Source organism: Paramormyrops kingsleyae, chromosome 2 (assembly GCF_048594095.1).
Source record: "Paramormyrops kingsleyae isolate MSU_618 chromosome 2, PKINGS_0.4, whole genome shotgun sequence".
NCBI lineage: Eukaryota > Metazoa > Chordata > Actinopteri > Osteoglossiformes > Mormyridae > Paramormyrops > Paramormyrops kingsleyae.
Window position 1 is genome coordinate 35,003,186 of NC_132798.1, and position 13,228 is coordinate 35,016,413.

At 43.5% G+C, this 13,228-nt stretch overlaps 2 protein-coding genes across 3 annotated transcripts in view; both read left to right on the forward strand.

Annotated features, from left to right (window-relative positions):
- Positions 1-314: 314 nt before the first annotated feature.
- gltpa (glycolipid transfer protein a) lies at positions 315-6,435 on the forward strand. Its single transcript, XM_023833392.2, has 5 exons — positions 315-553; positions 3,768-3,826; positions 3,925-4,058; positions 4,150-4,300; positions 4,651-6,435. Exons 1-5 carry the CDS (start codon positions 451-453, stop codon positions 4,831-4,833), a joined length of 630 nt encoding a protein of 209 aa, XP_023689160.1. The 5' UTR covers positions 315-450; the 3' UTR covers positions 4,834-6,435.
- Positions 6,436-7,157: 722 nt separating this feature from the next.
- The window catches only part of trpv4 (transient receptor potential cation channel, subfamily V, member 4), a 41,710-nt gene continuing 35,639 nt past the window's right edge, over positions 7,158-13,228 (forward strand). Inside the window, exon 1 of one of the 2 annotated variants that reach the window (XM_072709037.1) lies at positions 7,158-7,364. The gene's annotated coding sequence lies outside the window, so the exon portion shown is untranslated. Of the gene's footprint in view, positions 7,613-13,228 lie in introns of both variants that reach the window. The other variant, XM_072709036.1, reaches the window with a different exon arrangement.

Consider the following 13,228-nt stretch of genomic DNA (forward strand, 5'->3'; position numbering starts at 1 on the left):
GCATTAATAGAGAGAGCAAGAGCAGTTTAGCTATTTTGCGTACTACAATTTCTAATTTTGTTGAATTTGACACGAAGCTACTCAGTCAAGACAAGTATGATCGACAATAGTTTGCAAAAATATATTTACTTAAGACATAGGAATTTGATAAAATTGCATATTCTGCCAGTTAAACTACAGAATACAGAAAGTTTGTATGTAACAAGCCGATTAAGAAGGTAGGCCTGATCTATGCAAACTGATTCGTTATGCTCCAAAAGTTCTCATTTTCATATATGATGGGCATTGTCCCTCCCTCTTTTGCTCGATTGGCTCTTCGTTACCCACCAGCTGACCCAAGTCTCCGTGTGGTTCACATGTCCACTCATTTGCATTGCGGAGGAGAAAAGTATCGGTACTACTTCAGTTCTTGCATTTTTCGGCAATTAGCGAGTCAGATCACTATAAGCAATGGCTCTCTTAATGGATCACCAGTTTAAACAGGTCCCAGCCGATAAGCAAGTCGAGACTAGAGCATTTCTAGACGCAGTCTCTTACCTTCCGCCATTCTTCGGTAAGTTTCTCTATATACTGGACTTTTGACACTAGAGTTGCGGGACTTTGTAAAATTTAATAAGTTCTACGGAAACAGTGTCTCTCCAGAAACGGAATCATAAATGTTGACACTGCGTTTGCGTTTTCTGATTTAAACTGATCAAAACAGCATATTTAAATAGCCTTTAAACCTTTTTAACTAACGACAGGATTTTTCATTAGTTAAGTTGTATTTTTGCCGTCTAAAACAGAATGGACTACTGAAACTACTGGCAATGGCAGCGAAATATAATGCAGAGAAAACGTATGTGATTTTATGAAACTGTATTTTAATGTACTACATATGAACTCCATACACATAAGCCATTAATCATTGTCATCTGTGTTCCGTGACAGGTTGGATAACTCCGTTATTCGTGTTTAAAAACTTTATTTGAATGTGGCGTCTAGAATAAAAAATCATCAGTAAAATTGAGACAACCATTGCAGCTCTTTTTACATTCAGTATCCACATTTGAAGAATTAATCACTTTTAAATCTAGCCTACTGCACGAAACTGATTAAATAACTGATGATATAAAGGTTGAACATCTGCAAATCAGACTGGCTCAGTTATGAACGTTTTTAACTGCCTGCAATGTCACCTAACATGTTGGTAGTTAGCCTACCCCTTTGTAACTAGACTAAGTGCTGATTTCACGTTTTCTGTGTTTTTTTGTGAGGTGTAAGGAAAGCTAGTAAAGTTTTGATGGGCTTTTTATGCTGAAAGCTGACATACAGTAACTACAAAACAAGTTAGGCATTATATAATGTGGATAATTAAGGTATTGATGTGGAACTGTACAAAAAACAGAAAAGTTTGATTTGAAAAGTTGCTTGATTTGAAGTAACTAAGAATCAGTTGTCCTCTCTGGATGTCTTTAACATTCAAACCTACTGAAATCTTTTTGGGAAATATAGCCTAATGAAGCCATTAGGCAATTTTTCCGATTTGCTACTTGTTACTTGTGCTATTCTTTAGACAATGTGAATTGAATTTTGAAGTAAGCAATAGTGATGTAATTCCCTGTTTAATGAGAGATTTTAACAGGACCACACAGAATGTCTTGCTTGAGTGGCAATCCAAAGACACTAGTAATTATCACATTTCAGCCCATTCAGATGGACCAGTCTTGGGTACCTGACAACCATAGCCAGAGATAAATTTCATTGGGGATCCAGCAACCAGGGGGGTGGAGAGTCCCCCTCATTCTTGGCCGAGAGCAAACAAATTTGCGGCAGGGGGTGTTTCAAACCTTAGTAATTTTGCTACGTGCCTGGGTTACATACATAAATAGGTGATTAAGTATGATATGTAATGGCTGAAGCAAAACTACATGTATATTAATGTACATATCTGGGGGAATTGGAGGCTGCATTGGGGTTAGGGTTACATATATCTGCATAGAAAAAAGACAACAAAATATTGTCATCATCATAGCTTTCCAAAAGTGCCAGGAAGTAACACTCAGGTAGAAATGAGGAATCATTAAATACAAATCCCGAATCTGATTTCATTTCCTCTCCACATCAATGCTGTAAAATACCAGAAGTAACGTGCGTCCAGGCAAAACACTTCTGTCAAGATCAGGCAATTATGTCCCATTATCTTATCAGGGGGGGGTGTCCAATTTCTTTGCCAACAAAGGAGCAAACCTTAATACATGCATAATTTACTCATGGGTACCCCGATTTCAGCTGAGAAAATTGATGAGTGTGGTGTTGAATTGCTTTGCCCATTTGCGGTCTACCAGGGGCATCTTCCTGTGGCTCATTCTGTATTAATATATTAAACCTTTTCTACTCGTCTCGTCATCCGGAACACTTGGAGCCCCTGGTTTCTGTTGTTGAAATTAGTCTGCTTTCTTTCCATTTCATTGTATTGTGTCAAGTGTTCCAAGATCCTAATAAGCCACTTCTGTTTAAACTTGCAACAATAGTGGAAATTTGATAGTAAACTCTTTTTCATAAAGAAAATATAGGCCTAAAAGAATCAAAAGATATTTATTTGAGCAACCATTTATTAAAATGTTCACTTCTGCTTTTGCTGATTTACAGGAAAACAACCATCATGTGTGTTTACAAGATATAAATGCTGCCATGTAAAGAGTGGTCCAGCACAATTGAATGTTTTAGTACAAAGCACATACAGCCCAGGGTAACCAACAAAACTTGTTTGGTGTTTTCTGCACTATGCATGCAGTCCTGAATTGGTACAATGCAGAATTGATGACAGTTTTGAGTACTGTTTCTACTAAGCCTGCATAGCCGTGGGACTCCAAAGCATTATTAAACCACTCATTTCCGTGTAAAGCGGTGCATCGCATCATGGGGGCTGGAAACAGGGGCAGTATTGTGTATGGGGGCGAAGGGGAAGAAGATGGACTGAGATAATCGGTGCATTCAGCAAGGAGGCGGAGGTCTGACGGGTGGGGGTGGAATTTTTTGGAAACCAGAGATGCCCCGTCCACGAAACACAAAGCATGTCGATCTGCGACAAAGAACATCGCTGTGATGGGTCAAAGCTGACAGCTGTCAGCGCAGCCTCTGTGCTGCGGCTCTCAGGCGGCCAGTGGTGACCCAGTAAATCATTTCATTTCTTCGGTTTCTACTTTTGGACACTTTTACGCCAGGCTGTCTGACATTCATTTATTTGTGTTTGTATTTTTATTTTTTATAGATACATTGACTAAAATCTGACGCATAATTAACACACAAGTCTCCATTTGTTTAAGCGACATTTTGGTCTTGTTAAGAAACATCATTTAATTGCAGAATTAAAACTGCGAGGAGGTCTTAGATTTTACCCAACTTACAACTGCATAGTATGTAGCCGTGTTGGTAGCAATATGGCGCAACGTCCGATCTGTGCTTAATGGGACCTGCTGAAGCTGAACGACGTGCCAAGGTGCACCACTGAAAAATGGATGAGGCAAAGAGGCCCTTTCAAAAATCTGTTTAGTTCTCTTGGTGGCATGAGTAATTGATGAGTAGACTTAATGAGATTTCTTAATGTCCTGCCTTAACAACAAATTAAGGAGTTCAGTGCGTATTTTCCTGTAGGTTGATGCTGTTGAAATATTTCTTGTCAGGTATTATATGCTATACCTTATTACAGAACCGCTACTGATAATGAAAACATGGTCGGTTTCCTTGTAATGATCGTTAACATTGCTGCTTTTCTTTCACCAAAGATTGCCTTGGTTCTACGGTTTTTGCGCCGATTAAATCCGACATCATGGGAAATATCACTGTAAGTACAGTAGCTGCTCCACTGCGAGAATGCCACTCAATAAAGCTTGGTTCCCCCTCCCTGTAAGAACATCTCTCTTTCATTCTCTTTCCATACAGAAAATCAAGGCAGTTTATGACAGCAATCCAAGCCGTTACAAAACCCTTCAGAATATACTGGAGGCTGAGAAGGAGATGCATGGATCCCAGTGGCCCAAAGTGGGAGCAACTCTGGCACTCATGTGGCTGAAGAGGTAGTCCTCTCCTTCCCCAGGACAAACAGCATGTCCATCGCAGCCTTCCACAAACTGTATGCTGATGGCTTCTACTTCCAATTGTCACCAGGGGGCTTCGCTTCATCCAGGTCCTTCTGCAGAGCATCGCTGATGGGGAACAGGATGAAAACAACCCGAACCTGATCCGTGTTAATGCCATTAAGGCCTACGAGTTTGCCCTGAAAAAGTACCATGGCTGGCTGGTCCAAAATCTCTTCAAGGTAAGCAAAGCTGTAGGATGATGTCATGTCAGTTTGGCACTGACTGCTGCCATTAAAGATGTGAAGATGTCTTCAAGAAAGATCTGAGGCATGTCTCCATGGAGCTGTGCAACTGGAAGCAAATCACATACCTCCAGTTCCACACTTCAACAACACCAAGTCCCTCATGAGCTAAAACCGCTAATCAATTGGTTAGAATGACGCACCTTAACAGAGGATGGTGGGTGCAGCAAGCATTGCGATTCACATAAACACATGTGACCCACAAACAAGGTCATAATTATATACACATGCAGTAGAGCCGGCCAGGTTCTGTCAGAGAGTGATTTTCCCTGTGTCCTTCCATGCAGATGGCCATGCTTGCGGCACCTTACAAGTCAGACTTCCTGAAGGCCCTATCCAAAGGGCGGGAGGTCAAGGAGGAGGACTGCTTGGAGAAGATCCGCCAGTTCCTCGTCAACTTCACAGCCACCGTAGACGCCATCTATGAGATGTACACGAAAATGAACGCCGAGCTGAACTACACAGTGTGACCACCGGCCCCTCCCCCCCACTGGGCAGTCCTCTCCAGTGACACATCCACTCCCAGCCCTGCCCCATCTGTCAGTTTTAAGCCCCTCGCTGCCTGAAGGTTTGTGTGTCGCCCCATTTGATGGGGGTTGTCTGTGATTTCAATCTGCTTCCTGGGTTGCAAGTCTTTTCCTTTACGGGACTTTCCTCTGAGTGGCCCAACTCGCATCTCAGTGCACTGGAATGGGTCCTTAATGCACACTAGAGGTCAGTGATTCTGGCAAAAGGTAGCTGAAATGGCAGCTGAGAAACACTGGAAAAACTCCACTGTGTAATGCTGACCATTTAAAATCCCATTAAAAATATGTTTCTTCTCAATTATATAATTCATAACTGCTTCATAGGGCTTCTTTAGTATTAGCAGTGAAATACAATATATTATAAATTCTTTATTTAAATTTTATGGGTTGAACAGAACATTTTGTGTAGCTTGGAAGGTTACATGAAATTGTTATTTTTTTAACCGAACTGGAAATATAATATTTAATGCATATAAATTCAAGAGCAGCATGAATCTTTTAAAATGTGTGCTTTCAATAACTAAGTGAAGATGTTCTGAGACATTTGATGTTTTATGTTTTGCTTTTAAATATATACTGGTATTTTACTGTTCAACACTGTACAAGAACTGTATAGCATCTCTCAAAATATGCCCAGTCCTGCTACTTCATTTTAAATGTGTTTTTGTTTTTTTTGCATCATCAGTGTTTGTCTTGATTTTTGGTGTTTCCTTTTATATATTTAATGCTACAAAATGTAAAGGGAGATAACATTTTCAACATATATTTCAATGCCCAGGATAAATTGTCTTGGTGAGTAAAGCTTAACAGAATTTGTGTTGTAATCAATTTCCTATAAATCTGATTGTTTGTTCAATTTTCAGTCAGTTGATATGCACATGTTTTCAGTTAAATCAAATACAGCCATCTTGTGTTAGTGTTAGAAGTCTAATATACAACGCCATGTGTAAATTATTCTGCAAATATTTCAGTAGTTTAATGCATGATTAAATTATCCCCAATTGCAAATTAAGGTCCACTTTAACCTTTGTTATATGTTCATGTAAAAGGGACTAAATGTTTATATATAGCAATACATACCTAAAAGGGTGCCTTACGCGTGTGAAACCAAACCGTAAGTCTTTGTATAGAAGTGGAGAAATAATATTATTAACAATATTATTACACTCCAAAAGGCGCTGCTGGCCAGTGCGCCATCTAGTGTCCATTCTTCTTCGACACTTTGCGACAAAGGCAACAGTTTAGTAAATCGGCACCATGGCTTTGTGTATATATACTGCATATTATTTGGGTGCCTCCTAACATTTGTTTTACATGCACTTTGCCCAATGGGCAACATTTGCAAATATTTAGTTGCTCTTATCTCGTGCACTTTACTGCTCCAAGACCTAAATAAAATATAACAGAAGCCGTTTAAATGTATACTTTTATTTATGTTTGCCTGGCGGCTTATCTTTCACATCCCAGTATTTCACTGAAGTGGATGTGAATGTGCATTGCATTGTTTCAAACTGCTAATATTTTGTCAATAAAACAAAAAAGGTAGGCGACTCGTATGTATGTTTGTGTGAGGATCAGATGAATTTTCTAAATAGGCCTAGTAGATGCGGTTATTAAATCAATGTACACCATTTTAATTTGTTTTATAATTTAGCAATTATAACACCTATTATCGTATTCTAATGGAATTCAAATGGTAAATTTAACAACGGTGAAATTTGATCTATTGTGACTTTTTCCCATAATTCTGAAACTGTAGTATGTTACAGAGCCACATGATGGCGCCTAAAACTAAAGATTCGGCGTACACTGTCAGAAAAGGGGTAAAAAAGTGTACTTTTGCTTGTCACTGGGGCTGTACCCTCAAGGGTCTGCCAGTTGTACCCTTAGCTGTAGATAATTGTACCTTGTAAGATAAGCCTACAGAAATGGACTCTGAGGAACATTTCTGTACCATTGATGGTACATTAATGCTGTTTGTACATTTGGGGTGTTCCTCGGAGTCCATTTCTGTACCTTAAAAGGTACAATTACAGTAACAAGCAAAGGTACAATTTTTTACCCATTTTTCTGAGAGTGTAACTGGAACGATCAAGCCAGCTTGATTGATTTTAACTTTATAATACATTGAATTTACATTTTTGTATTACTGACTAAATTGAAGAAAAGCATGTTTGATTATGAATAAATTCTTTTACAGAGAACCTTGATTTCGCTTTTATAGTATACAGGTTAGCCTATTGGAGAAGCGAAATCAAGACTCGCTGTAAAAGTGCAATTTTGCCACTTGTTGAAAATGGTTTGTTACATATTCACAACTAGGGGCAGAGTTGTTCAGATTTCATTATTGAATGTTTTGCGAAAATTATATGGCAAGACAGTCAAGAAAGTTGCCCTGAATTCGACTATTCTAAAAAAAGAGTGGGCGGTGTATGGAAATCGTGGATTTGGAAAGGGGAGAACAGGCGGCCACTGTGAGTGAGCTCAGACGGGGTTCTCTCTTGGGATGGGAAGCCAATTAAATTCAGTCCTGTTACCGCCTTTACCTTAGAAGAGAAAGAAAAACTATTCGGATTGCAAAGCTAATAAGAAGAAAGGGGAAACATATATCATTGTTTATTGTAGTGTAAATGACACGGCACTGTCTTTTTTTCTGAAAAAGTGAAGTTAAAGTGGCGATCAAGCTGGAATTTGTACGAAGGGATTTATTGACTATAGTCAGGTAAGCATGTTGGCTTGTGTGATTGTATGTTACTGCAAAAAAATGCGGCTTTTTTCGGGATATAATCTTAAATATGTGCTCTTCTTTAAGTTTAAAGTATTGATAAGTGGGCAAAGACATCGGCTCATATTTTTCGTACGAGCGGAAAACAGATTTTCACTTCAAAATAGGAAATACCTCCTTGCTATAGCCTATGTGTTTTGTAGTGGGTCTGCGCAGCTCCGTGCAAGAAGCATTGCTTTGTGTTGGTTTTCGTTGTTATTGTTATGGACTTCATTGCTTTTATGTGAGCTTTTTCTTCCGAAAAACGTAATTTGTGAGACAAAAGAACGTATCATTTGGGTAAAGCAGGCTATCAAATGAATTCATCACACCCATGTCATCCCCTTTGAAATACCGTGAATAGAGGTGCTGCTAACCGGGTGGAGCAGCTTCCGTAAACAGCCATCGCAGTGAGGTGAGACAGGATCATAGAATCTTCGTAGAACCGGTTTTCTTGCTTGGACGATCTTCTCACTGTTACGATCCAGTCTAGGGTTGGACCGCAACAAAGTGAAAGGGAAGGAGGGATTGGGGAGGACAGGACAACTAGGGCTAGGAGAAGGGAACACGGGACACAGAGGGAGTCTTTTTTTATAGTTTTTTTATAGTTTTTCACAAACGCAGTACAAACACTAGGTGTAACGAACGTCAGGAGTGACAAAGGCCAAAGAAACAAACAAAAACACATCTACCGAGTAACCCAAGCTGAGCTATCTAAGTGAACACAAAGAAAAATGGTGAAACGAAACAACAATGCCTAAATCTATCTCCCTGACCAAACAAACAATAATCCCCACGTTAACGAATAAACAAAAAGGCAGACACTCCCTACACACCTAGTGAAACACGAAACACCAAGCCGAGGCAAAGGTATCAAAAGGGAAAACCGAGAGGCGAAGTCGAAACACAGGCGAAAGTTCAAAACCAATCAAGCAATCAGAAACAAAGGCGAAAGTACAAATAAGGGCGAGGCGAGAATCGGAAGTCAAGGGCAAAACAGTCATACACGATCAATCAAACAAAGCAAAAGCGAACAGAGAGCGAGCTAGCAGGCGAGAAGCAAGTAGCGGGCAACGAAGGGACGAAGCGGCGAACTCTTCAGCCGGTGAACCGGAAACGGCTCCGAGGGCAAGGGAGGCGGGGTCAGGTCCTGAGGGCGGTGTCGAGGGGGCGGGCGACCAATCGGCGAGTGGGCAGGACGTCCGGAGGACCTGCAGGCATCCTCCTAAACTTACGGCACGTAACACTTACGGCACGTACCCGAAACTTACGGCACAAATTCCTTACGGCACGTAACCCGAACTTACGGCACGTAACACCCCCCCACACAAGAGTGAACCCACACGGGTCACCAAAATACACAGATCCCAAACAAAAAACAACAAAAATCACAAAATAAACATAAGAAAACAAACAGAACGGAACTTCAGGGGAGGTAACAGAGTTATTAGGATCCGGGGTCACAGACTCAATCTTCGAAGGTTTATCCAACACTGGCACGGACATGAACGTGTCCTCGAGGTCAATGTCGGCAAGCTGGCGCCGCTGTGCACGAGTAAGCACACACGCAGGAAACACCGTCGGGTGTTCCACCGCTACATCATTTTCACACAGCACAGGGTCCAGAACGACTTCGGGTAGAGGAACGATTCTCTTCCCCGCTATGTCATTCCCAAGAATAAACGTAATGCCTGGGACAGGTAACTGGGGCTGGACAGCTACTCGCACGTATCCCGAGAAATCGGGAGTACACAGATAAACGGTGTGCAGGGGAACTCCAGCCACACATAAATCAATTCCCTGCACCAACACATCCGTACCACAGTACGTTTTGTCACATAGGGGAATAACTCCTTCCACCAAGAATGACTGAGCGGCTCCCGTATCCCGCAGGATAGTCACAGGGTGCCGAGCATCCATCTCACTGAGCGAAACCGAACCAGTAAATACAAATGGTTCGAAAGCAGCATCAATACGAGAGGACGAGGGCGAAGAACTGTTGGGGCAGGCAGCAACATTTACTTTCCTAGCTGCTGAACGAGCTTCCTTGCGCTTTAACACAGGACAAACAGATATAATATGGCCCACTTCGTGGCAATAGAAACACTCGCGTTTCTCCACGGGTGGTGGAGACGCTTGCGAAGGGGAGGTTACAATCGGACGAGTTTTACGAGGCAAAGGAATCGGAGCAAACACCGTTTTGTGGGTCAAAACGAACTCGTCAGCGAGGGTGGCAGCTTCAGTTAGCGAAGTGACCTTTTGCTCATTCAAGTACACTACCACTCGATCAGGAACACAGTTCTTAAATTCTTCTAACAGGACCAGTTCCTTAAGCTGGTCGTGGTTAAACACACCACTAGCGCCGCACCACTTATCAAACAAGACGGCTTTCTCGCGTGCGAACTCCACGTATGTTTGGCTGGCGGATTTGGGAAGATTTCGAAAGTTCTGACGATAAGCTTCCGGCACTAACTCATAAGCGCGAAGCACAGTAGCCTTCACAATGTCGTAATCCAGGCTCTGCTCTAACGCAAGAGCCGAACAAACTTCCTGTGCCTTACCCACAAGCTTACATTGCAGTAACAGTGACCAAAGGTGTTTGGGCCAGTTCAATGTCATAGCAATGCGCTCAAAAATGGAAAAGTAGGCGTCTACCTCATTTTCCCGAAACACAGGAACAAGACCGATGTGTCGGCTCACATCAAAGCTCGATCTACCAATTTCCGGGGAGACAGGCGAGCTCAAGGGAGACCGGGGACGGGGTCTAGGAGCGTCTTGGGCGTCAGCCTGGTCTCGGGCGGAGCGAGCTGCGGGTGGAGGTGTACCTGGTGTGGGTACCTTACGCGGAAGAGGCATTGGTTTTTGGTCGCCCATGCTCATCCGACGTAACTCCAGCTCCTTCTCAGCCTCCATCTCCATAGCCCGGACACGGAGTAGCTGAGCCTGGTACTCCTGTCTCTTAATCTCAAGCTCGAGCTCCCGTAGCTTAATCGTCAGCAGTAGGTCCTCCCTGGTTGAGCGGGGATCTCCAAGATCCATGCGGTGTCCACTCCCTGGATCGTCGCTGCTGGCCTCCGCTACAGCAGACATCCGAACCGGGGTGGCAGCAACACTAGGGGATCCACCCAACTCAGGCAGTATACCTTGCTGAACCAATTCATCGAGCAGAATTTGCTTAACAACCCGCTTGGAAGCCTCAGCGGGAACCAAAATGTTAAAGAAGTCTGCTATCTGTAGCAGATCATCCTTGCGGCACACATCAAATTGTTCGAGTGTGGGGTAAAGGGTGAACGCAACAAGGTCGAATTGGGCCATCACGATTACTGCAATCACCACAACACCCCCCCACACAAAAAAAAATCCGCCAGACAAGCACGAAAGGGAAAGAAGGAAAGGACGAGCCCCCAATTTTGTTACGATCCAGTCTAGGGTTGGACCGCAACAAAGTGAAAGGGAAGGAGGGATTGGGGAGGACAGGACAACTAGGGCTAGGAGAAGGGAACACGGGACACAGAGGGAGTCTTTTTTTATAGTTTTTTTATAGTTTTTCACAAACGCAGTACAAACACTAGGTGTAACGAACGTCAGGAGTGACAAAGGCCAAAGAAACAAACAAAAACACATCTACCGAGTAACCCAAGCTGAGCTATCTAAGTGAACACAAAGAAAAATGGTGAAACGAAACAACAATGCCTAAATCTATCTCCCTGACCAAACAAACAATAATCCCCACGTTAACGAATAAACAAAAAGGCAGACACTCCCTACACACCTAGTGAAACACGAAACACCAAGCCGAGGCAAAGGTATCAAAAGGGAAAACCGAGAGGCGAAGTCGAAACACAGGCGAAAGTTCAAAACCAATCAAGCAATCAGAAACAAAGGCGAAAGTACAAATAAGGGCGAGGCGAGAATCGGAAGTCAAGGGCAAAACAGTCATACACGATCAATCAAACAAAGCAAAAGCGAACAGAGAGCGAGCTAGCAGGCGAGAAGCAAGTAGCGGGCAACGAAGGGACGAAGCGGCGAACTCTTCAGCCGGTGAACCGGAAACGGCTCCGAGGGCAAGGGAGGCGGGGTCAGGTCCTGAGGGCGGTGTCGAGGGGGCGGGCGACCAATCGGCGAGTGGGCAGGACGTCCGGAGGACCTGCAGGCATCCTCCTAAACTTACGGCACGTAACACTTACGGCACGTACCCGAAACTTACGGCACAAATTCCTTACGGCACGTAACCCGAACTTACGGCACGTAACACCCCCCCACACAAGAGTGAACCCACACGGGTCACCAAAATACACAGATCCCAAACAAAAAACAACAAAAATCACAAAATAAACATAAGAAAACAAACAGAACGGAACTTCAGGGGAGGTAACAGAGTTATTAGGATCCGGGGTCACAGACTCAATCTTCGAAGGTTTATCCAACACTGGCACGGACATGAACGTGTCCTCGAGGTCAATGTCGGCAAGCTGGCGCCGCTGTGCACGAGTAAGCACACACGCAGGAAACACCGTCGGGTGTTCCACCGCTACATCATTTTCACACAGCACAGGGTCCAGAACGACTTCGGGTAGAGGAACGATTCTCTTCCCCGCTATGTCATTCCCAAGAATAAACGTAATGCCTGGGACAGGTAACTGGGGCTGGACAGCTACTCGCACGTATCCCGAGAAATCGGGAGTACACAGATAAACGGTGTGCAGGGGAACTCCAGCCACACATAAATCAATTCCCTGCACCAACACATCCGTACCACAGTACGTTTTGTCACATAGGGGAATAACTCCTTCCACCAAGAATGACTGAGCGGCTCCCGTATCCCGCAGGATAGTCACAGGGTGCCGAGCATCCATCTCACTGAGCGAAACCGAACCAGTAAATACAAATGGTTCGAAAGCAGCATCAATACGAGAGGACGAGGGCGAAGAACTGTTGGGGCAGGCAGCAACATTTACTTTCCTAGCTGCTGAACGAGCTTCCTTGCGCTTTAACACAGGACAAACAGATATAATATGGCCCACTTCGTGGCAATAGAAACACTCGCGTTTCTCCACGGGTGGTGGAGACGCTTGCGAAGGGGAGGTTACAATCGGACGAGTTTTACGAGGCAAAGGAATCGGAGCAAACACCGTTTTGTGGGTCAAAACGAACTCGTCAGCGAGGGTGGCAGCTTCAGTTAGCGAAGTGACCTTTTGCTCATTCAAGTACACTACCACTCGATCAGGAACACAGTTCTTAAATTCTTCTAACAGGACCAGTTCCTTAAGCTGGTCGTGGTTAAACACACCACTAGCGCCGCACCACTTATCAAACAAGACGGCTTTCTCGCGTGCGAACTCCACGTATGTTTGGCTGGCGGATTTGGGAAGATTTCGAAAGTTCTGACGATAAGCTTCCGGCACTAACTCATAAGCGCGAAGCACAGTAGCCTTCACAATGTCGTAATCCAGGCTCTGCTCTAACGCAAGAGCCGAACAAACTTCCTGTGCCTTACCCACAAGCTTACATTGCAGTAACAGTGACCAAAGGTGTTTGGGCCAGTTCAATGTCATAGCAATGCGCTCAAAAATG